Here is a 24,150-nt window from a genome sequence, read left to right as displayed (position 1 = left end):
GCTGAAAACACGTATAGAGCTGCGCTCAAATTTCAGCATTAGGAGTACCTAAGGGTCGGTGAGTCGTTTTTTTTGGCATTGAAGACAAATTAACTGGAATGCCCATATCTTAAATCTTGCAAATGCATTTCATCAAGCACAGATCGCTCGTAAACTAGTTTCAATCTCTGAATTTTGTTTTTGGACATGCTGCAAAGCACGCCTACAATTTGAAATTGCAACATGTGCTGTAAATCATTAGTTGAAAACTTAATTTAAGAAATTTTGGTAATAGTCGATTATGCATTTAAATATTTTGTGCAAGTAATTTCCACCTTTTAGACAAATCTAGCGCAATGAGCAGAATTGTGCCACATGCCACAGGCAAATTTCAAAAATTCTTGTTGCCTCTAAAAGAAAACATCCTGTATATCTTGGCATAACAAGCAATCAAAAAAATACTGAAGACTCGCCAAAGGCTGCTGCTGTGTAAGCAGTGGATAACAGCGACAACTACCATGTGATCTGAGCATGCAGCCATTCTTGAAGCGCAATTTAGGGAATTTTTCGGCCTAAGGTGCTTTACTTGGGGTGAACTGCAAATACTGTAAGCTAGTGTACCCTACTTTCGGTGCACATTAAAGAACTCTCAAGTGGTCAAAATTGATCTAAAGCATTGCACAACAGTGTTCGTCATCACCCCTCTGCGTAGTTTTGGTACTCTGAACCTTGGAATTTTAACTTTCTTAATGTGGTTTACTAAAAATTGTTCAGAAACTGCAGTGAAAGCAACAGTGTACGTAATACATTTACGTAATATATCTAATTTTGTCTCAAATATCGATACTTTGTATATATTATTATTATTAGTATCATTAACTCTTTTCCTACCAGGGGGGAAATGGCAGTCTTTTTGTGGGTTACACTACATTTTTTTTATGCAATACAATATACAATTTTATGCAATACATAAGAGCAATGCACAATCAATCCGCTCTTCAGGCATACAACCTTTATTAATGCGTTTTATGCCATAAAAATATAAATTGCCAAAGTCAAGATTTTGGAATAAAATTGAACAAAACTTGTAGTACCGAAAAAGAAAGAAATTCCAATAAATTTTTGAAATATACAAAATGTATCACTATTTACTAGCCAGTCTCTGCAAATAAATCAAAATTTTTCCTTGAAGACTACTTGTGCTACAAAAATTTAACTGGAAGCCTTACAGTTAGGCGTGCCTTGCAGCAAAGCAGTTCCTCAATGTGAAACATCGGGGCATGTTGCAAGCATTGCAGTGAACGCTTGTTTGCTGCTGCATTTTACTCTAGTAATATTTTCTTTGCAGTTTCGGTATGTCAACTTGTTAGCTGGCTAGTGCTGAATGGCATCAGTTCGGGGAGAAGCACGAATTAGCGATGCATTCTCAAGCTCCGGGCTGATTCCCATCGCGTCGCTCTCAGAATCAGTGAAATGAAAAGGCAGCATCCTCCAACTCGCTGTCGCTTGAGCCGTCGATAAAATCGGCTGCAGACACAGCAGAATCGTGAGATCTACAATGTTTAGGAACGCACATGCCCCTTCCAGCCACGACCGTTGTCGCTTTCAACTCCGATAAGCATGCTAGCTATGCAAAATGGGCCCAGTAGGGAAAAATTTCAGTTATTATGTTCTCAGATAAACCTTGCACGTCTGATACATGTAGATTCCTGTTTACATGTTATGATATTGGCATTGCTGTCTCATATGTGAAGAGCGTGCTACTTGTGAGGCGTGTAGCCAATAAACAGTGATTTCTCTCCAGAACTTCATAGTACGCCAGTCCAGCAAGAAAGGCACTCTGGCTCTGTCCGTGCGGCTTCCTGTTGATGCGGGGCCGTACATCGAGCACTACCTCATTGAAGCCACAACCGATGCGAAGCACTGCCTGGAAGGGTCCGAAAACCATTTCGCCTCAATACCTGTGCTCATCTGCCACTACTGCCAGTGCTGGTAGGTCTTTGTTTTACATAGCAGGTGCTACCGCATGACCTTCTAGTAGTTTAAACAAGTTCTTGCACTATAAATTGTTGCTACCATATTTGCAGGGTTCTGCTAATGTGCCTTAACGTATGCCCAATTTTCATATTGAGAAAGGGAAGAAATGCAACTTTCTCTTGCTTTCAGAATACAGCTTGGCATAAATTGCCACTTCCACAGCCAGGTTTAATGTAACTCACCAATGAATTAACAGTTTCTTACATTATAAAACTAGAATGTTAGATTGCCCATTCACAGCATGACACAAAAAAGCACCTTGCTTCTTCCATGATTCCAATGTCCTCACTCTTATACATAAAAAGATCTTTTTATGTATTTTTATTTTTGCAGTGATGAATTACCTGTACAGTTATGCCTCCCAGTGGTTTTGCTTGAGGCAACTACACGGCAGGAGCTGTCTGCCTTGTCACTCCTGGGCCAAGGTACCTGTGCACAGTCACACATTCCATCTTTTTGTTCTTGCAAGCAGACTTTGTTTTGTGATGCATACTTTACTATTGCCAACAATTTTCAATTCTGTTGGGCGAAATGATTGCTTACACCACCTGATTTATTATTGCCTTGCTGATTGTGCAGTTGGTGTCAAAAATCAGCTTCTGACTACACATGAAATGGAAGTTTTTCTCAGGAATGTGAAGTTTGCTCAAGGTCTTATGTTACGATTAACGATGGCTTCAGATGGTGCTGCACATACAACCGCCTTATATTCACCCACTCTACTTAAGGTCGCATTCACAAACCAACCTTAACTTAAAGCTGTAAGGCGCCGTTATATAAGGGAAAGGGAAGTATAAGTATGAGAAAAGGCTAAGATGAGTTTGTGTAAGATTGTATAAAAAAAAGGCAGCCTTATGAAATGCTGCCTTGTCGTCATAAGGGATGAGCATGGGAGTGAGGCTATGAACTTTTCTTGTGCTCGATCGATTGTTTATATAAGTAAATGTGGTTGCTTGCCACTCAAAACATAAAAAATTAGAGGACACCTAAGCACTTCTTATGAGTTGTGGATGCGAAAGCGTTAATGTCCAGTTGAATGCTGCTGAGCAGTCCTTTGAGTTATGAACTCCTGACGGGCAAGCAAGCATGTTGAGACGTTTGGCACGTTTCGATTTGGCCTTATTGATGTGCAGTTATGATCAGGATTCCGAGAGCGAGGGGGACATGGCGTCGCGATGATGCCCTCTTTCCTCACGCAACATTTGCCGCGCCGGTGTGCTGTTTAGACCGCTCTGCTCCATTGAGGCGCTCTCATGACGTGGCATTGCAGCCAATGCGAATTTAGGCTGCTACATATGCCATCAAATGCGTCAAGTAAGCTCAGTTAGCGATTTGACGCTTTCGCATCAATATATAAAGCTGAATGCATAGTATTAGTACGCGCTGTCCAAGAGCAGTGTATATAACGGCAAGTTTGCTGTGTTGTCCGTCTCTCATCTAGCAACATGTGTTGTTGTTCCTTTCTTTTCTTTGTTCTTTCAGTTCTTTTTCTCTCTCTCTCTCTTTTTTTTTTTAACGTTATGTTTGTGGCTGCATGTGTGCTCTGGTGTGGTTCATTGCGAGAGGTTCATTGCCATTGCTTTCAAACTCCTTAGTTGTCTCAGCCTGTTCAAAAATCGCTGCCATGTGGAAAGAAAGTGAACTGCATAGAAAATGAAACTGTGGTTGTTCTACTATAAGTTAGATGGCGCAGTGTACTTGTGACTGCCATAGAATGTCTCGAAAACTGCGCTCGAAAGCATCGTTAGCTGGCTAACGATGCCCAATGGGCGCAGTAGGGAATAAGTTAACGAGGCTCCACTGTATCAATATTTAAGTATCACTGCTTTTCGTTTGAAAAGCAGCTCTTTCCAAGTGCAAACAAAAGTTTTGGTAATTCAGGCGTTTGCTTGGTTTCAAAAAAGGCGCGTCAAACGTGCAGATATTTGTTTTGTTTCAGCAATGTTTTGTTGGTATTTTGAAAGTACCGTTAAAGTTATTAAATACTTTTTGTGAGTGTTCGAATTCATTGTACTACAGCTGCCAATATTGAGCAAAAATAAGGCTGAAAACATTACCCCTGCATCACATCAGTGGCAGATATTTACTCCTTTTTTTTTTTTATAGAAGCTGCTAAGGGTCCACACACATATTTATTTCAGCCTGCCAAATGTACACAAGTATTGAACACTACATACAAGATGAATGAAAAAGTCAGTGTAGTAATCTGTTCGCGCGACAGCCCGTTTCGTCGCTTGTCGCTGTCGCACACAAAATAACTCTCATGGGATTTGGCCTTAATCTTCACTTCACATTATTACCTTAAAGACCCCGGTTAGAGGGTATTACATAAGGGGTAGGTTTACAAATAAAGGTTACAGAGAGTGATCTTGATGACAAACAATATGCAGTTAAGTTGTCCGCACAGGTTGATGAACACGTGATGGCTGCAATGTCACGGGGAAGGCCATTCCAGTCCACTGCTGTGCGAAAAAAATGAGGCCGCAAAAATAGTGGTGCTAGCACATGTGCGTGCAATTGAACAAAGATGGGACGTACGGTGAGATATGCGCGCCGGTGGGATGATATACGGTGCTTGATTGAGGCAATTGTGAAACAATTTGTGAAACAAATAGACTTGTGATGCGGCAACGCACAGAAAGATTAGCAAGATCAATTTCACGTTTTAGGGATGATATGCTTGTCGTATGAATATGAAGAATGAATGAACCTAGTCGCACGATTTTGTACAGATTCTAGTTCGTTTCTTTATACCTGATGCGGGCTCCAGATGGGCACTGGATATTCTAGTTTCGATCTGATGAGTGATTTGTACGCGAGAAGTTTTATGTCTGATGGTGCATGACGCAAATGACGCTTTCAAAAACCGAGGGATCTGTTCGCGGATGATATGATATTGCTGATGTATGCGTTCCAGGAAAGGTCGGAGGATAAGGTGACGCCTAGGTGTTTGTTGTATAATTGAACTTGTTCGACTATGGAGTTAGAGATTAGGTATGAGAATGATAAAGGATTATGCTTGCGTTGAAAGGAAATGAGCTTGCATTTAGTGGAATTAAGCTTCAACAGACGAAAATCATACCACTGTTGTACAAGGTTAAGGTCATGCTGGAGTGCAGTTTGATCAGAAATCTTTGTAATTGTGCGATAGATGATGCAGTCGTCGGCAAATAAACGGACATGGGAGGATACTGTTGCGTCCCGAATCGGCCGGGCGCATTCTTTGATTGTTTCCCATCGAGGCAGGCCCTTTCATGAGCGTCGCCCAGACGGCGACAGTGCCAGACACCGACGAGACGGGCAAACAAGCGCCCCAACTCAGCAGTGCCTATTCTTTGGGTGCTTCCCCCGATGCCACCCCTTTCATCAGCGTCGCCGTCTGGGCGACGCGACCCGACAACGGCAGTGACGTTCGGACAAAGAAGCTCACTTAGAAGCGACCGACCACAGCCGCCACCCTTCGTTAGAAGCGGGGATTAGCGTGAAGGCCATTCTCCCGACCCTGGCAAGATGACCGGTGGAGGGCAAGAAACTAAGTCACCGACTTTCGTGGAAGGAGTATCAACCCCCTGTTTCCGGATTTCCTCGTCCTTGCTTCGAAGGTGAAACATTAGAGGCGGAGTTCGGTGAACAATACGACCCCTCTGATTGGTCGCATCAAGGTCATCTGATTCCCTAGCTGGGTCAACTAGGGAAGACTGATGTTTTATAAGGAGACACCTTGAGTGCAGTGGTGTGTCCTGACGTGTTCTCAAATGTGCTCAGACAGGTAGTGAGCTGAGACTTTCAAAGTGCTCTCCCATGGAGTGGGCTTCCATATTTGGAGCCACTGTAAATATGTAAAATAAACCCTTTTTTCTATCGCTCTTGCTCCCGGACGTACTCATCCCTTTGGCTGATGGATCACCGGCCTAAACGCTACCCGAGTCCCAACAATACATGTGCGGGCAGGTCGTTAATATATATATATGAGCAACAAGAAGGGTGCGAGTACAGATCCTTGGGGGACGCCGGGTGTTACTGGGAGAGAGCTGGAACGGCTATTTTTAATTGAGATAAACTGGGAGCAGTTGGTGAGAAATGCTGTGATCCATGCAAGAAGGTTAGGCTGCAAGTTCAGCTGGGAAAGTTTTAGTAGGAGGCGTTTATGTGGTACTGTTTCGAATGCTTTTGCGAAGTCGAGAAAGATTGCATTGGCCTGAAGGTTATGGTCGAGATTAGAATGTAGATCATGAAGAAATGTAGCAAGTTGGGTTTCAGAAGATAAAGATTTACGAAATCCGTGCTGGGAAGGGTGAAAAAAATGTTAGTCTCAAGGAAGTACATTATGTGAGAGATATCACATGTTCCATGATTTTGCATGAGACGCTTGTTAGAGAAATGGGGCGGTAATTCAGGGGAGATTGTTTGTTACCTGATTTGTTAACTGGAATGACTTTTCCTTCCTTCCAGTCGTCTGGTAAAATTCCTGTTTCGAGTGAAAGTGAAAAGAGCATCGAAAAGTACACTGCAATAATTTCGTTAGTATTTTTTAAAAGCTTGGGGTTAATATCGTCGACACCCGCCGATGATGAAAGTTTTAATTCGTCAATGAGTGATGAAATGCCAGCGACAAAAATTGCATCAGGGGCCATCATTGGTAGTGTCATAGTAGGTGGCGTAGGAAGAGGCAAGTCGGCTTCTTCAGTGAACACGGAGGAAAACGCAATGTTGAAGGTGTCAGCACAAACAGCGTCACTTACAATTTCGTCTTTATCATTTGTAAGTGTGACGTCATGTGTTAGTTGTGGGTTTATGAGATCCCAAAATTTTCTAGGGTTAGTTTTTAGAATTTTAGGTAAGTCATTATGATAGAATGTCTCTTTCATTTTTCGAATTGCAGTATAATAAGCGGAGTAGTACCTGCCCCAAGTGCTGAGACTTCCATCACATTTCACAGTACGAAAAAGGCGCTTTATTTTATTTTCGAGTGTTTTTAAGCTTTTAGAGAACCATGGTCTTTATTGGCATGAAAGCTCACCATGGGGATGAATTTATTAGTCAGGTCAGTAATTTTGTCCTTAAGCACTAGTCATTGAGAGAACAGGAACTGAGATTGGATTCGAAAACTGGCAGAAAATTTCATAATTCATTATTAATTGCCTCATAGTTAGCCTTATCGTACAAGTGAATTGTTTTGCGGAAGATGGGGTGTGTTTTAGGGGCAAAATTAAATGTGGTATGAATGACTTTGTGATTGCTGATTTCGGCGCTATTTGTTAGTACAAGGTCTAAAATGTTTGAGAATTCAATAGTGACGTGCGTCGGTTCTGTTACTTGTTGGATGAGGTCAAAGTTGAGGCAAACATTGACAAATTCCCGTGCTTCAGTATTTCCTGAAGTTGGTGAGGCCTGATTGAGCCAATTAATGCTAGGGAAGCTGAAGTCTCCATAAAGGAGGATATGTGCATTGGGGTGTTTTTTAGTAAGCTGGGATAATATTTCGTTAAGTTCGCGGGTGGAATCAGGATCAGTTTGAGGGGGCCTGAAGCATACCCCGGGTATTATTGCTTCGGGAGGGGCACGGCACATTACCCATATTGATTCCAGTTGCGAAGATGTACTGATTAGAGGGCATGATAGTTCTTTGTTAGTGGCGATGAGTATGCCCCCCATCACGTGCATTTTTGTGGTCGTGGCGAAAAATGTTAAAGTTCGGAAAGTCAGCCAGTGCCTCCGTATCTGAAATGTCGTCAGTGAGCCATGTTTCTGTTAGTATCAGTACACTACTGCCGGATGATTGTACTAGACTAGACAGGAGCACACTTTTCGGAAGAAAACTATGAATGTTAGTATGCCTGTCACATGAGTATATGCATGCATGCAATTTTAGTATGCATGCCTGTCACATGAGTATAGAAAATGAAAGATTCGCTCTTGTGCATTTATGGTGCTGATGGCGTGGTTGCTGACGGTGACATGATCCCTACGATACGGCTCTGACGATTCCTGCTGCACTGTCAAAGATATATCGCTGGGCTCCAATATGTAATGTTTTGAAACGTAATGAAAATGGTACGGATTTCTCCTAGCAAAGGTAATAAGCTGTTTTCGTGGAGTTCGAACTGGACGCGTGAAATCTTCGCCAATGCTGAAGTTTGTGCCTTTTAGTTTTGGGCCATTCGAAAGGATAGATTCTTTAGTTTTGAAGGATGAAAGCTTCACTATGATAGGTCGTTGGCGGTTAGTGGTGTAACGCCCTAGGCGATGCGCACGCTCTATATCTTTGGGCTCGACTGTAAGACCAAAGCTTTCAAGACAGTGGCTAATGATTATTTGTTCCGATTGAATGTATGTTTCCTTCGGGTTAGTGTCAGGAAAACTGTAGAATATTAGGTTGTTGCGCAAGTTCTCGAGGTTGTCAAGGCGCTCATCAATATTTCACGTACGATGGGTTAGTTGACCGGTCTTAGTGCTAATGGCGTCAACCTCAGTTCAGAGAGCTAAAAGATTTTTGCAATAATTTTCTAAGTCTGAGGCGGGTGCTTAGATTAGCAATATTCTGGTTTGTGCTCATTAGCTGAGTTTTGAGGCTCTGCATCTCGGACATTAGTGTGGCCTGGCCAGCAGACAACTTTCTCAGTTCGTCGAGGACTGCTTTCTCAGGACTGGGGTTTGTCTCTACGTCCCCTGATAGCAGTAGCAAGGCGCGTATGACATCAATACATTCAGAAATAAGTAAAAGGCAGCACTGTGGGCTTGGCAGCTGCACCAAAAAGTAATCACTTGATTTTTTTTAGCAGGAGTTTGATACGAACTACTAACCTGCGTGATCAGGATGAACGGGTTAGTGGCTATGTAGTCACACAGCCGCGAAGCCCACAGTGCGCGGTGGACGGCGGTTGCTGCTTTATAGGTTGCGCATAAGATGTTGTCGACGGCGATACGGCAGCTGGATTGGTTTCGATGATCCACAGCGGTAGTGGAGGCGCTGCCAAACGTCCTGAAGCATGGGCTACAGGGAGGCGGCAAATGCAAGGTTCGCTTCCATTGGCAGCAGACACAAAGTTTCCCGAAGTGGTAGACGAGGCTGCCAAAAAGGCAGACACGAGCAGGTCGGCGATGATGCGGGCAAAAACCTCCATGATCAGGAGGAACGGGTTAGTGGTCTGTGTAGTGGCACAGCCGCGAAGCCCACAGTAATCCTCAAGTAATACTACATGTACAAAATATTATACAATCTTTTTTAATTTTGACATTGCTGTTTATTGACGTGTTTTCCAAGTGCTCTTGATCGACATAGCAATTGTTCTCATTTGTGTGTTTTCAGAGTTGTGGGTGTCAAGCTTGCTCAAGTCTGCTCCGTCAAGTGTGGGGTCCAGCACGTCATGTGCCTCTTCTCAGGCGTCTCCCAACCCAGACCATAATGCTAATGTCCATGTGTCAAGTTTTAAGAAGACCACGCCTGCCAACCCAGTGGTCACCTCTCCTGTGGCTGCAGTGAGGCCAAACTTCCTAGCACTTCAGAGTTCCACAGCTGACATTGGTGAACTTGCAACTCAAGTGCCTGATCCCCCTTCCCCACCTGCAGAAAGTGAGGCTGGCCTTGTGTCCGAAGTGGCTGGCAGGTCAGCATTTTATGTAGGTGTGGACTTAACTCAAAGTGAACCTAGCAAGACTGCACCTAGCAAGACTGCACCTAGCAAGACTGCACCTAGCAAGACTGCACCTAGCAAGACTGCACCTAGCAAGACTCCACCTAGCAAGACTGCACCTAGCAAGACTTCACCTAGCAAGACTTCACCTAGCAAGACTTCACCTAGCAAGATTGCACCTAGCAAGGCTGCACCCAGCCAAGCTGAACCTTGCAAATCTGCACCTCTAAAGTCTGCGCCCAACAAGAACAAGCCGTCTCCTCCAGCGGAGGAGGAAAAGCCTCGGTGCCTCATGAAGCCATCACCACGCAGGCGGCGGAAACTCCCAGAGTCTTCACCTGAAACTTACTACTCCAGCAGTCTCGCAGACAAAATCAGCGACTACGAGGACATTTGGGGCACAACCAATGGGCGTGGGAGCGACAGTCCTGCTCCTGTACTCTCCACATTTAAGCCAGAAGGTCTTGTGTGCCAGTCCACGCAGACAGAAGTACACGGTGGCTCCTTGCCCGAGGGAATCGATGTTGCTGGACAGATACGAAGCTTGTCTCGTTCTATGCCCGGCATGGTTAAGGATAAAGCCCAGCAAGGCCAGTTTTCTAGCCCTTTCTATAGTGAACCGGTGGACTCGCTGTTCCTTGTAGTGTCATCTGCAGTTGAACCACTGCAGATTGATGAGGTGTCACCATCTGCAGCAGTACATCGAGAACGACCCTTGATGCGGCATTCGGAACCTAATGTTCACTCTTTGCGAAGCAGTACGCAACGTTCTTCTGACCTGACCACCACATTTGACGATACAAACTCATGCACTTCGGACCACTTGTTGGCAGTGTCTGCGCCAGCTTTGCATGATAACTCAGGTGATGGACCTCCAAGTCGTTGTGGCCGGTCTTGGTCGGTAGACCCCTCTTGGAAATGGCTTGTGTCAAGTGAGGATGAGGATAATGACAGTACTGCTGGAGACCTAAAGTTTCCCACTGAGGACGTAGACGACTCCGACGTTGGCGGGCTTGAGGAAAATGTGTCTACAGTGGAAGAGATCATTGGCATCTCCATGCCGGACTTGAGAGTGCCTCCAGCCCCTACATTGACAGAAGGCAACGTGCTGAGAGCATCGCGTTATGACAACCTTGATGCGGTGTCGGTAGCTGAGAGTGTGGCTACTGATGGCAGCAGCAAGAACAACCATGGTGAAGACGATGCATTAACAGAGTTCTGTGAACCTTGGGACAGCCTGCGATGGGAAAGGCTTCTACGATTGGTGGAGTCTTCCCCGGATGCCCCGGAAAGCAAGGTCAGAGATCTGGCATGGAGCTGCCACTTTTTGTAGTGCACCAAATGCAAGCATTTTAAATTTTAGTCACCTTTGCCTATATTTTTTAATATGTTTGAACACATTATGTTCAAACATATTGCAAGAACTTGCTTATATCTAAGCCTAGAAAATGAGGCAGTTGTCAATGAAACCAATTGAGTGAGTGTGTCCTATTGTTTATAGAAGCAGTTAGCCACACATGGTAATGCCAACGACTTTCAGCTCCTCCAGCTCATGCATTGTGTGAGCAAAGGGCCTTTATTTTACAAAGACAAAAATAAATATTTGTCCTCGAGGCACTGCAGCTACAGCTGTGTCACCTTGCAGTTTTCTGTATGGGAAATGGGATCACAGCAATGTTATGGGTAAAAAGCAAGGGTTTATGTGTAGTGAGAAATTAGTTTTGTATGTTTGAGATGTTATTTAGGTTGAAGAAAGAGGGATCAGTCTCGGAATCGCTCACATTGTGTGCTATGCACTCGTTATTCATCTATGTTGTTGCCTGTTTCTAACCCACCCCTGTCCCTTGTGTCTTTGTGGCTTTGCTTGTAGGCTTAACTACGATTAGTCTCTCAATGAAACTCTCGCTTCACTGTTTTCTGCCTATCAGTAGCGATTGACTTTTGGCCAGTCTAATGGCAGCTGGCAATGTCTTGTGGTTAGAAATTCAAGCTTTCATCTCTTCACCCAGTAAGACCCAAACACAGTTCCCCTATCAAGGAAAATTAGAACTTGCTCACCTTTATTTCTGGCCATTTGTACAAAATAAGAATTTGATGTTATAGTTCATTGTAGCAAATTGCTACATTTGGGTGGATGTCTCAGTTTCCTTTTAATTACTTATCTCCACCTAGCGGATTTCCGCTGAACTATAACATCAAACACTTGCCTTTGCTTCGAGTTGTCGACAAATTCGACTTCGCCCTGCCATCTGCTAGCCGCCTGGTTACCTCAGATGGTAGAGCGGCTGCCCCGGAAAGGCGGTGGTCCCGGGTTCGAGTCCCGGACCAGGACGAATTTTTCTTCAACTGCGAGGCTTTCTTTCGAGGAACCCGGTTGGGTTTCCATTGTAACAAATTGCTACATTTGGGTGGATGTCTCAGTTTCCCTTTAACAAAATAAGAATGAAATGTTATTTGAGTAAAAATGTATTTAGTGTAGTATTTAATTAATTAATCATTTGTTTGCTGCACTGTTCACATTTGCAAAGCACGCTCATGTGCTGGGGCATGTGCTATAGGGTAGGTGTTAAGTTTCTTGTGATTATATAAAAATCAGTGTAACATAAATGGCACGTCGAGCCACAATGTTTTGACACGCTTAAATCTCCTTAAAGGTTGCATAATGAAAAACCTCATTTGTTAAAAGGTTTAGTGTTAATTGTACAGGTTTGTGTGGCCACTGTGTGAAGGATTCACTGCCCGACTTTTCCATTGTTGCCAAAACATGTAGCCACTGTAAGGTGTGCAGTCGTCTGGTTCAATTATGTGGCATTGTGTGCCCAATCACAGAATGAGAGGAAGCGGAATATGTGAAGAAGCTCTGGACAGTGCTCTTGTGCCGTGTTGTGGTGTCTTTGCACTAACAAAGGCTGGCAGTGTGTTGAACTTGGCTATTGGGTAATTATCTAGTACCTACCAGAAGTTTCAAACAATGTATTTTCACTTTCGTTCCCTAAATGCATCAAAGTAGGCCTTGTCTGGTTCAGGGGGCCAAAAATTGGCAGACAATAATTATACTGTTTCTTGTGTATTTATGCTCAGCTGTTTCTTATTTGTCGAATCCTTAGGAATGGCTCGTGTCTGGCCAAGTGCATTGAAAAATGCTGAGTTAGTTTAGAAGGACGAATTTTATGCACAGTCTGGAAGTCTCTTTCGGCTTTTGCCAAGAAATCTGGGCTTTTGCACCGGTCGGGTAGATCCTGCTCCTCGCATCATGCCTTGCACTCCCAACAGACTTTCTCCATTCCCATACTTCGTATTAGGCCAAAGTGATATCCCGTCAAATAAAACATTCATTCATTCAATTCTAGCTGCATGGCTAACAGGTTTTTTTATGCAGTATGATGAAAAGGCATTTTTCCCCCCCCTCCAGTTTGTTATACCGAGTGCCTTCAGGTGCAAAATTTTATAAGTGTTAGTGCAGAAGGTGATCCTAAACCTGAAACTTTTGAAGAGGGGGTGACTGCTGCACATTAAAACAAACTTTCACGACGTGGATGGTACGATGGCTGGTAATAAATTCCTAATTGCTCAACAATCAAGAATGCAATTTGTTTACTATATTTATTATCCGTTTTGTATAATTGAGCATTTCTTGCTCTGAATTTATTTGTCCTCTTCATGTATGCTTTATAAAAGAAAATTGTGTAGGAACTTGAGCATAACCTTCACTGATTCTTGCTTTTTCTTTTTGCTCTTCTGGTCATTGAAGGTAAAAGATTAAGGGAAAATCTGTGTTCCTTCGTAGCAGTGACATGCCTGAGTCACATTGCAAAAGGGTTGCCACTGTTCTTCCAGGCTGAAGAGTCAAAGATGTCCACCGACTCCTTTGAGACAGCCTCGGCAGTCAGTGGTGAGGACTTGCTTCTTTCCGAGTGTCCGACCCTGGCATTGGAGCATAAGCGGTCAAGTGGTTTTCAGGAACATCTGGATATGCTTCTAGGTCAGTATTTGAAGCAATACACTGGCATAACACTTGGCTGTCCAACGTGTTTGTAATCTTGTCCCTTGTCTTGTAGCTTCGAGGAAATTGGGAGGTCTGTACAAGAGGGACTCGACAGTGGGCGCCGATGTTAAGAGTTATATATTCAAGTAAGTTGACTCTGGATCTATGCAGTTTGAGCAGGCGTGTGAGCAGGTGTGTGAAGCGTTCTCATTGCTTGAACGAGTTTAGCAAAGCACCCAATTGTGTAAAGACTTTATTAGCTATTCTGCATTGAAAGTTCTCGATGATAAAGTCTTCAATGACAACTCTGCTTGCCTTAGCTATTGAACATGAACCTCTCTTAAAATTTTAGGAGTTTGATCTAAGTCAACAAAACGGTTGTTCCATGAAAAGATACACATATTTAGGCAAAAGTAATTATAGCTTGGTGCTGTGTAAAATATGCTGTTGAGAGTCTTTCCATGAGTCATGCTTATCCTTGAGGGAGTTGCAGTAGTGAACAAAATGACAAAATATTGTTTTTTTGTGAAAGAAAATTGTTGGCTATCTTTAAAAAGGTGTCAGTTTCTTGTTTTTCTTTAATGTTGTCCTACAGAATGCGTAGTTTTGCTACCAGGAGAAAAATTATTAATGACATACTGTTTATTATCACTGCCTACTGCACCACATGCGCCTTCGTTAATTTCTTGGTTCTGATTATCGCCTACATTCTTTTGTTTCTGTGCTGTGTGTTTTGCATGTGTGCGTACGTGTTTTAAACTTTTTTCAAATTCTTTCATCCTTCATTATCTACGGCACCTGGAGTAGCATGCCAAGCTTGTCGCTAGGCTAGCATCTCTGGTTACCATCAATGGATTTCTTTTGCTTGCGCGTTTTGCTATATGCTGATCGATGCATGTGGTTTTCTTGATGTTTATTCTTCAAATATACAGGCTTTGTGCATATTAGGTAGGCTGTGTGATGCCTGAGGCTAGTGGACTAGGATGATGCAGTGCAAAGTTTGAGTGGTTTAGTTCCGAAGACTGAAAATGCAGAATATGTATATATATTTTTTGTCCAGCACTGTATATTCCACTCTTTCTGCACCTAAAGACAGCCTGAAAGGTGTTACATTAGGAAACTTTTTTGTGTTACTGATTACATTTTATTTTCAACATTCATAAGAAATGTGGAGCTTTCTGAAGTGCGGAACAACACAGCAACAATATGTAGTGTGCATAGCCCCACCCATGAGTACAAATTTCATCGTCAAGAGCTGATAAGAAGACTAAGACCAAATCAGAAGGCTATGAACGAAATGCAGAAAAGGTGACTCGTAAATTTTCAAAATGTGGTCCCCCCCATAAAAACAAGAAAAGAATCTTTGTACCTCCAGTCTAAGGTGCGCCTTCCAAGAAACTGATTTCTCTTGTACTCAAAGTCATTTATGTGTTGCCATGATAATGCCTGCCCAAATTCATGCTGAATATGCCATTCTTTTCTTAGATTGGTGCAAGAAAGGAACACAACCTTTGCCATGACAATAGAGAACTTCATCCAGTGCACACGCGAGAGCAGTGAAACATCTCCTGCTGTGGTCATGCGAAATGTGAGCATCTCCTGCTGGCCCTTTCTTTGTTATGCTAGATTGTGTCAGGTACAGTCCAGTCCACTGTTAAACAGAACACTCAAATGTGTGGCTCTCGCATTGCTGGCGCCCCAGCTGCAAGTGGCTGTGGAAGCAATGTCAGTGCACTGCACAGGTGTGTTGGAAGGTGTCGGAGCTATTAATTACTAGTAATGTGCTGCAAATCTAGGCGATTGTACTCTTGCAAGAGAGGAAAATCCGGATATGCTCTGCACTCAAGTGTTCCATTTAACAGTGGACCTCTCTGTACATGTTTACCATGCATAATTGATGACCTATGGTTGGGATCACTTCAGGTGGCAATTTGCAATTGTGTATGAATGTAAGATTTTGCATTGCCATGTTATTTGCATTTGTTTTTCTCATTAAGCTTGCAATGTACTTCAGTAAGGGGCTATAATAGGTATAAAGTAAGTGACACCTAATGGGCCCGTCGCCAATTTGGGCATTGTAAACAGGCAAGTGCAGTGTGTAGATCGTGTGCTGATGATTGTGTGTGCAAAGTATTACATTGCTATATGCTGCGAAAACAGCTGAAATTTCAAACGAAAGCCTGTGCACCCTGTCTCTCGAGGAAGGCCCGCTTCCTGCCTGAGAGTCGATTTAATGCGCCTAACTGCTTCTACGTCAACACACTGCCCACAATGCGGTTGGTCATGACAAGTTACCTTGGTAAATTGTTCAATGTTGCAGTAGTTATTTACTTATGATTGTTTTATTACACAATTTAAAGTTTTAGAGAAATACAAAACCTATAAACCGAATGTCTACGAGTCCTTTTCGTTTTTGTCTGTGCTGTAGCAAAGAGTGACAAACTTCCTTGTCATCTGGTCATTCCCTCACATGCTCATGCAAGCAGCCAAGCATTGGAAAATAAAGCAGTTTGACCTCTGAATTAATTTGAATTAACTTTTTTTAATTTGTCCTAATGTCCCCTGTTGCATCAGCTTACACAACTCAGGCAAGCACAGAAACGTGACCATTGAGCATTAGATGCGCTGTGCATTCGCAGGGCACTGCCACTGCAAACATTCACTTGGGAAAGGTTTGGGTTTCGCATGCAAGAAACCGCCACTGGAAATTAACCGTACAGCAACAAAGCAACAGATATAAAAGTTTGCGGGCCTCCTGGTGTCAATGTGATGTAACCTCTCGACTCTGATATGGGAAAACGCAAGGAAGGAATCTCGCTTGCGGAGGCTGTGTGAGGCAGTGGGAGAGAGATAACCTGTTTTAGGGAGGGTAGCTCACCTCCAGGCCGCTTCTCAACATTTCAACCACTAGTGAACCAATCTGAAAAATTATTGTGGTAGAACACTCCTTGGATGGTCATTTACAACTCGTAGTTTATAAGCAAAATTTCTGGTGCGGCCTGATGAGGGACATTTTAGCAGGGGTTTGCGAATACTCAAATATTCGATTTCAAATCGAATAGTGAATGTTCGGATAATTCGATTTGCGAGCAGAATAGTTTGAATTTGACTTTTTGAAAAAATGTTCTTAGAATATTCGGCGAATGACCTGGCCGTGGTAGATGCCTTGACGTGTGCAGCATTCCCACGGCGCCACTATCTCTATTGGTCAACCGGGCTGATCGTGACGATAAACGATACACAAAGCGAACAACAAAAACAGCACATATGGAAAGCACAGAAGCATCTACGATGATTGGGCTGATTAACCACAGGAAGGCATGCTGATTGTATCGGATACGCGTGTTCAGTGTTCATGCACACAGATTTGTGCAGTTTGGAGCTTTAAGAACAGGCAGACCAACTTGGCAGGCATGCTGACGGTAGTTGCCAGCTGGTCGCCCGTGGACCCAAACGCTGCTACAACGGCCATCAATCAAACCCTTACGCATGATGTCGCGACCGATCACTGATTAACCACCCGTTGGTACATATTAGGTACTAGCTTTCTGCGATGGTTTGCAGTCTGTTATAACATTGGCTGTTGGCGAATTTTCGTCACGGGCACACCATTGGCCACACTGCTGCCTAACCTGTTACGCTTAATCGAAGCTGCGTCATCAGGTGTCCGCAACTAGAGTTACAGTTTCATACCAAATCAACGCAGATATAGTCGCAGTGGTCACACGACCCTCAGAAAGCCAACATACTGCCTCGCCAACGAAGGCAAGTGTACAAGATGACCGTTCAATTCACGGCCGCCACCTTTGAGGAACACTGTATGGTGGTCCCTCTTTCTCTACGTGAACATTGGTCTCTTTTCATGCGTTCGATCGACCCATCACAAGACTAGTGTTGGATTTGCATAGCGAGCTTTAAAATGTCATGTGACTAGCCTGCTGACATCCGGCTGCAGACGCATTTACACGGACGGCAGATGGACGCGGAAAACAGAAAAAAAAAGGGAGAGTTGGGGGGGAGGCATCGTGTAACCTTGCCTCCCGAACTGAGAACTTCTTATCACCGGTGCCAGCCACAGTTGACTCATGCGGCACCAATGACCACGCGGAGTGTTCCCGAGTCACATGATGCGCATTCCCTGCTTTTGTCTGTCACGCACATTGGCCTTAACGAGCTGACGATAACCTACAGAAACCACCTACCATAAGATGGAAGAAACCTCCTGTTTTATGGAAGAAAACAGAAAGCAAAAGCACAGTATGGCCCACTATTAAATTGAAAACCTCATTGGTATTTACGACAACTTCGCTATCGCTTCAGCTTCACATGGGGGAAAAGCACTTGATTCTATTCAACATACTTTCCAGACCATTTTTTATACGACCTGAATTGTTATCAGTGCTTGCGTACTAATTTGATGTTCCTTTTAATAAGAGTAAGAGCATCTTATACATCTGGAATTCCTAGTTACCTAAGTTTCTGATAGCTAGCAAGATTCTTGTTACATAATGTGAGTAGCCTCCTGAGCTTGTGCACCACCGTAATTTTTGCACAAAATGTTTGTGTTATTAAGTTTCTTAATATTTGATATTCGATTCAATACTTGGCTTTTTTTCTTGATTCGATTTAATATTGGATTCAAAATCTACTGTAAGTGTTCTGGCAGGCTACTAAAGGACATGTGAAAGCAGCGGGAGGTATACAAAGATGACAACGATGATCAAATCTGAACAAAAATGTTGTGCTACCTCCTATAAACTTTTGTGCTGAGGGATGAGCTTTGTGCAGAGATAGGCAGCACTTCTGAAGCTAGTTGCATGAAGGTCTATTGTATAAATATCTAAACTGGGCTTCAAAGGGGGAAAAAAAAAAGTAACCTTGATATGCCCAGCCTATCATATATGCTACACTGAGTTTGATACTTCAAAGTTGGGTTTTAAGCATGGGAAACCCAACGCATAGCCTATAGTTGTGGTATTTACATGCTGGAGCGAGTTCTAGGTTGTGAAAATTTCACTAAGCTGATTATAAATTAATTAATTCCATACTAATTCAGTTTTAACTCGCGTAACTTTCTTTTTTCATAAATGTACTCTTTATGGCCAGAAGATAAAGGCAAATAAGTTGTTCTAATATTTATTAATGTGAAACTGTGTTTGGACATTACAGCGTTAAAGATATGTCTAGTAATGCAATGAGCTTGTTTTTTTTTGTTTTTGTTTTTTTTTGTAGAAACCGGATACCAAATGTGCCTGTTGACTATGTTTTCTTGCAGATCCGGCAGTTCATGAGTGGCATGAAGAACTATCTGCTCAAGCATGGAGAAGGCCAGTTCGAGCAACTGGTGCAAGAAGAACAGTCCAAGGTAAGTCCTGTACAAAGCTTGTGCCAGTCAGTCTTGAACTTGTGTAGACGTTACTGAGGGGTTATGCAATAAGCCACTTCTGTCTCTGCCGTGTGAACTTAATGACAAATTGCTGCAACTGCCTATTAACTAATTCTGTTCTGCTGTTGCAGTGTTTTTTGAGTACTGGAAAAATGGCAAGTGTATTTAAGGGGAGACATGTGTCCTTATGTAAAAAAAAAAAAAAAATACATATGTGAAAATCAACATTTCAAGAGCGACAGCCCTTAAAAACATATTTGCCAAAACCTTTTTTTTTTTTTTAATTCAGTGCCAAATAACAACAAGGGTGCTGTTATTCCCCATGCAGTAGCGTTAACCCAGCCGGAATTCTTCAAGGACATTGAACAGCATACGGCATACAAACACTGTCACTGACACAAATGTATGCTTGATCTCAGCACTTCGAAGTGCCTGTTGAAGCTAGAAAGGTGCTAGTGCTACCAACCGCAAGTCATGTCTGTTGCAAAGCCACTTGCTAGTGAAGAAAATTCACACATGCTTTAGTATGTGTAGTATGTGTGTAGGCACTAGTATTGCAGAAGTTGATTGCACAGGTACTAGCCATGTTGCTTACTTTGCTGGCTTTGTTCGTGTTATGATGAACATGCTGTAAAAAGCTTCAGGAGCTTGATTTATTTTTGTTGTAAGATATTCAGAAAAGTAAATTAACAAAAGTCAAAGGCAGTGTTGTTTGACAGTTAAAGCTGATCAAACAATAGTTGCTGCCCAGCCCACGAAAAACTGCAGCTACTGGAAGTCTCCAGCAGCATTGACATGATTGGATTCGTGGTGGAATGAGCATGGTACTATGTTGTGGAGTGAACCTTTGCCGATGCTTTTTCTTCTAGCTGAAACCAGATGAGTTCATGAACATTGATGCAATCATCGAAGTGTCGCTGCATCGCCTGGTCATCAAGCCTCTGCGGCGATACCTGTACCAGCTTTTTGTCAAGCAATACACACAGTGAGTGCACTGTTTTTATTATTGAGAATTTAATTATGCGGTTTAACAACCAGAAGTACTCGCACTCTATAAGAGGGGCCATGTGGGGGTGTGGGGCAAAGGGGCTTTGAATTAATTTCAACCACCTGGTGCTCTTTAATGTTCACCCAAGGTGCACATTCTTATAATGAAGCAATACCAACTCGTTCAGTTCACTACTTCTCACAAAGGTTATCTAGCAGACTGTTTGACAGTACAGTTTAGCCAAACAGGCTGAATGAATAAGGTTTGACAAACCAAAATGGTGCCAACCACTAGTGTTTTCGGGGAATGCAAGCCATGAAAAGCTGGATTTTTTTCCTGGCTTCGCTTCGCAACTGGGAATAAGAAGGTACTTTTGCATTATGGTGATTACACGTATGGTGATTACACACATGTGGTGATTGCACAGTTTAGTCCTAAGGTAAATGAATTTATTGGCTTTTTTTTTTTTTCCTGAATTTTGTGTGTGCCGAAAGTTTTTCAATAGTCAAGTGCCCTGTTAGTAGCATTAAAGATGGCACTGTGAAGTTTGTCCATTTCTTGGCTTGCCTACATAAAAGATGCAAGATGCATTGTAGTACTAGGAGGTAGAAAGCAGGCCTTTGTCTCTTTCATGCCTGCATTCAGTGCTGATATTTTAAAACAAAAAAACTAAAGCTTTCAAGAAGGGAGTCAGATATCTTGCCTGACATGCTTTGACTACTGTGTCCCTCCTGCGATGTTAAAATTGTACAGCAGGAGCTGCAGCCCAGCTGCCATCCCACCGTTGCAGTACCTTTTTGAGTACTGAAAAGTGCTATCTAATAATTTATTAGTAGAACTTTTTCAGCCATCTTAAAATTTTAAACAAGAGGGAGGCTTTAAGGGTAGCTCTAAAAGTGTATGTTCAAGTTCCAATCATGTTATTCTAACAGATCTATTTATTCTTTTCGGCAAAATGCGCCCATCGCACATCTGCAGGATCCTTCACTCCAGATGTGACAGCAAGTGCACCTTTTCCGGGACTGGTAGCATCTATAAACTGTGTGTTTTGTTTCTTTTATGTTGTAATGTGTCTTTTTGTGCTTTCTTACTATGTCAAGTACACAGCAACTAGGCCCTCAGCAAGTCTTCTTAATTCATTTAGCAAGCATTGGGCCATGCTGTGTTCACTATAGCATAAGGTTGTGTGTTGAGAAGGAAGTGCCATCCCATTCTTCATTGCTGTGTTGCATGTAGGTGAACGCTTACGAATGGCTTTTCAGATAAAGTTACACTGTCCAGCTGTTTGTAGTGTTTCTGGTGACATACTCATTCTCACCAGAAGGCATCTTTTTCCGGTGCTGCCATTCTTCCAGGTCTGGTGCGTTGAAGCTGCTTTCGGACAGCATGAAGTATGCCCGCACCAAAACACCTCAGGAGCTTGGAATAAAGGTATTCAAGTTGTTAACTTTGTCTGAAATATGAGGGCGATTCAGAAAGTAATGCCTCCAAGCCCACTACTTTGCCAATAGTACTGCAAACATTTTGAACTCTTTATCATTAATGCATTGATGCTTAAGCTATAGAATGTCACTTGCCTCACCTTCCTACCTCTTCTCGTTGCAGAGTAATCGAGCAATCCATGGCATCCAGTGGTGGCGTCCGGTTGAAACAGCCGGCTGTAATTGAATTTCTGACTGCAGAAGGTTGTGCGCCCATCAACATTCATCTCTGTCTGACTGCAGCTTACGGGGATGCCCGTGTTGACGTCGGCACTGTGCGGAGGTGGGCAAGGACTGTGAAAGACCAAATTCCATCCGCATCAAATCTCCACACAAGCCACAACCTTCCGCAGTCATAAATTCAACTACAGCCCACTGTTTCACCCGGACACCACCACTAGATGCCATGGATTGCTCGATTACTCTGGAACGAGAAGAAATAGGAAGCTGAGGCAAGTGACATTCTATAGCTTAAACATCAGTGCATCAATGATAAAGTGTTGAAAATGTTGGGAATGATTCTTTATTGCCTTTCGCCTCAATTTTATGTCTCCTCAATTTGATGTTTTTGAAACGTTATTAACTCTGTTGTATTTGCTTTCTTTACCTTTTTACTCACCCTGCTTGGACCTGTACAAGGTTTGCAGTATTGAATAAATAAATTAATGAATAAATGATTCATTCATTCATTCATTTTTATTTCTGCATTCCGTACAAGAGAAATGCAGGGAACATGGATGAAAAGCTTGTCTTATGACAGCTCAATGAAGTCCATGTACCCAGGCATAAATGCAATTAGATTGCCCCTATACCACCTACTGGCCTAGCAAAGGGGGTATCTTTAATGTAGCTCTGTGTGTGGTTTTTGAGTGAGTTTATTTATAATAACAGAAATTGCATAATGCATGTATGCAAACGAGGGTCCCAGAGTAGGGTTGCTGAAAACGGAACCCTCGAGTTAGAAATTAGAACAAAACTGTATAAATTGCTGTAGGTCAGCAACACTGCAGCGCTACAGCAGAGTGAACTAATAGCAGAGAGAACACAAGAAAATCTACTGCTAAAAATGTAATCAAGCAATGCTTTTCTCCAATATAGTGCAGTATAAATATAAAGAAAAAATAATGGAAGTGGCAAAACATATACAATTTTAGTAGTAGAGAAACAAACAAGCCAGTGAAGCAGTGTAAAAATTGCAAAAAAATAAGAAAGAGACAGCAATGTGGGAATGAAACTTCAACAAAATAACAGTAACTACTTAAAATCACAAACAATTAATAGGGCAAGTTATCAGAGGTCTAAAGTCCTCTTAGAAGCTTTGAAGTGCATTTAACTAGGCAGGTTGTGGAAGAGGCAAACTATTCCAGGATGTAAGGGTAGCGATTGTAGGTGTGTTTTTTACTGTAGTTAGTGCAGACAGGTGGTAACAAGAAATCGTAATTGGAAGCAAACCTAGTGCAGAGGGAGGTATGCTCAGTGGTTGTCATGCAATATTTCTTACCCCAACCAGAGTGACTTCGAGCCACCACGGGGCGTCACACTGGAGCTTGTGCAGCATTTCCTGGTCAAGCTGCAGAAGGCGTACTCACCACTGAGGAAGCTGGAGAATCTGCTGTCAGCCATATCTGTCATATATAGCAGTGTGAGTGGCCTTTGTTTCATTTTCTCCTTTTATCACTTTAGTAGTTTCTTTTTCTAATTGGTCCTATTAGTGACAAATGAAGAGAAACTTGAGGTGAAAGTGGTTTGCCCGCTTGCATATTCAAGTATCTGTCAAATATCCAAGCCAAAGCAGCAGTTATGCAAATTATGTTTTTGAGAGGGAAAATTTTAAAAAATTGTCCTCCACCCAACTATAGCAGGAAGCTACAAAGTATATGGGTTTCCTTTGTATGGAAACTGGTACAAACTTCCTTTGTAGCTTCATGGATGATAGCTTTCCCGTTCATAAACCTTCCTCCTTGTGGGCTTCCGGGGAACTGACTTGCCAAAATACATTTTTTTAATGTGCTCATGTGCATGATTTAATATTGGAAGAACTTTAAAAAGCAGAGTACATAAAAACAGCCAATTACTGTAGGGTCTCAGTGAGACCATTGCTTGCAATACTATTTCGGGAACTTCCCTGGCTGAAATGCATTGTCAGAGTTCGTACACCTCCTTGAAATCCTCGAAAACTCTGAATTAAAAAAAAAAAAGATTTGAGGGCCCTAAAGCTTCTTGAAAATAAATGTGCTCCTTGCATTCCTTGAAAACTTGGGGTTGAGGGTGACTTTCAAGCATTCAGAGCAACAAGCTCTGCATAGGGGATATTCCATGGACCCAGTCTATCGAGAAACTATGCTAGACATTCTCTTTTGAGAGTGTCGCTGAACGATTGCAATGTGGCATGACCACCGCCGCCAAAGGCCAGCCTGTTTAAATCGCCATTGCCATCACAGAGCTAGACAAATCCAGATCAAGCGACCAAGCATGCCAAGCCACCATTTTGTTTGGCTACTTGGTCCACACCGCAGCCATCATGGCTCCATTTCCAAGTCCTATGGGCCCTAGAATTCAATTGCCTGGCAGAAGTAAGTTTCAGCCACTTGGCTTTAACACAACAGGTATCTTTGGCTTAAGCCAGGCACTATATTAGCCATCTTGCCAAAAGGTTATTG

The 24,150-nt window shown here is 42.7% G+C and overlaps 1 protein-coding gene and 1 long non-coding RNA gene across 23 annotated transcripts in view; one reads left to right on the top strand and one right to left on the bottom strand.

The window, feature by feature from the left end:
- LOC125946629 (uncharacterized) overlaps positions 1-9,930 on the bottom strand; it is a 39,665-nt gene extending 29,735 nt beyond the window's left edge. The window contains exons 1-2 of one of the 2 annotated variants that reach the window (XR_007467728.1): positions 9,815-9,930; positions 9,665-9,769 (exon numbers count right to left, since the gene is read on the bottom strand). This is a non-coding gene — a long non-coding RNA (uncharacterized LOC125946629). The remainder of the gene's footprint in view (positions 1-9,664; positions 9,770-9,814) is intronic. The other variant, XR_007467729.1, reaches the window with a different exon arrangement.
- LOC119457585 (protein sprint) overlaps positions 1-24,150 on the top strand; it is an 89,868-nt gene that overhangs the window by 53,240 nt on the left and 12,478 nt on the right. For 2 of the 21 annotated variants that reach the window (XM_049670241.1, XM_049670256.1), the window contains exons 7-14: positions 9,326-10,947; positions 13,488-13,632; positions 13,709-13,781; positions 15,121-15,223; positions 18,911-19,000; positions 19,891-20,006; positions 21,365-21,440; positions 23,001-23,132. The exons of 10 other annotated variants lie outside the window; for them this stretch is intronic. In XM_049670241.1, coding sequence (XP_049526198.1) covers positions 9,326-10,947; positions 13,488-13,632; positions 13,709-13,781; positions 15,121-15,223; positions 18,911-19,000; positions 19,891-20,006; positions 21,365-21,440; positions 23,001-23,132 — 2,357 coding nt within the window. Of the gene's footprint in view, positions 1-1,783; positions 1,972-2,349; positions 2,442-9,325; positions 10,948-13,487; positions 13,633-13,708; positions 13,782-15,120; positions 15,224-18,910; positions 19,001-19,890; positions 20,007-21,364; positions 21,441-23,000; positions 23,133-24,150 lie in introns of all 21 variants that reach the window. 9 more of the 21 variants (XM_049670243.1, XM_049670242.1, XM_049670249.1 and 6 more) reach the window with 9 other exon arrangements.

This window comes from Dermacentor silvarum, chromosome 7 (genome assembly GCF_013339745.2).
Source record: "Dermacentor silvarum isolate Dsil-2018 chromosome 7, BIME_Dsil_1.4, whole genome shotgun sequence".
NCBI lineage: Eukaryota > Metazoa > Arthropoda > Arachnida > Ixodida > Ixodidae > Dermacentor > Dermacentor silvarum.
This window is presented reverse-complemented; position numbering and strand designations above follow the sequence as displayed.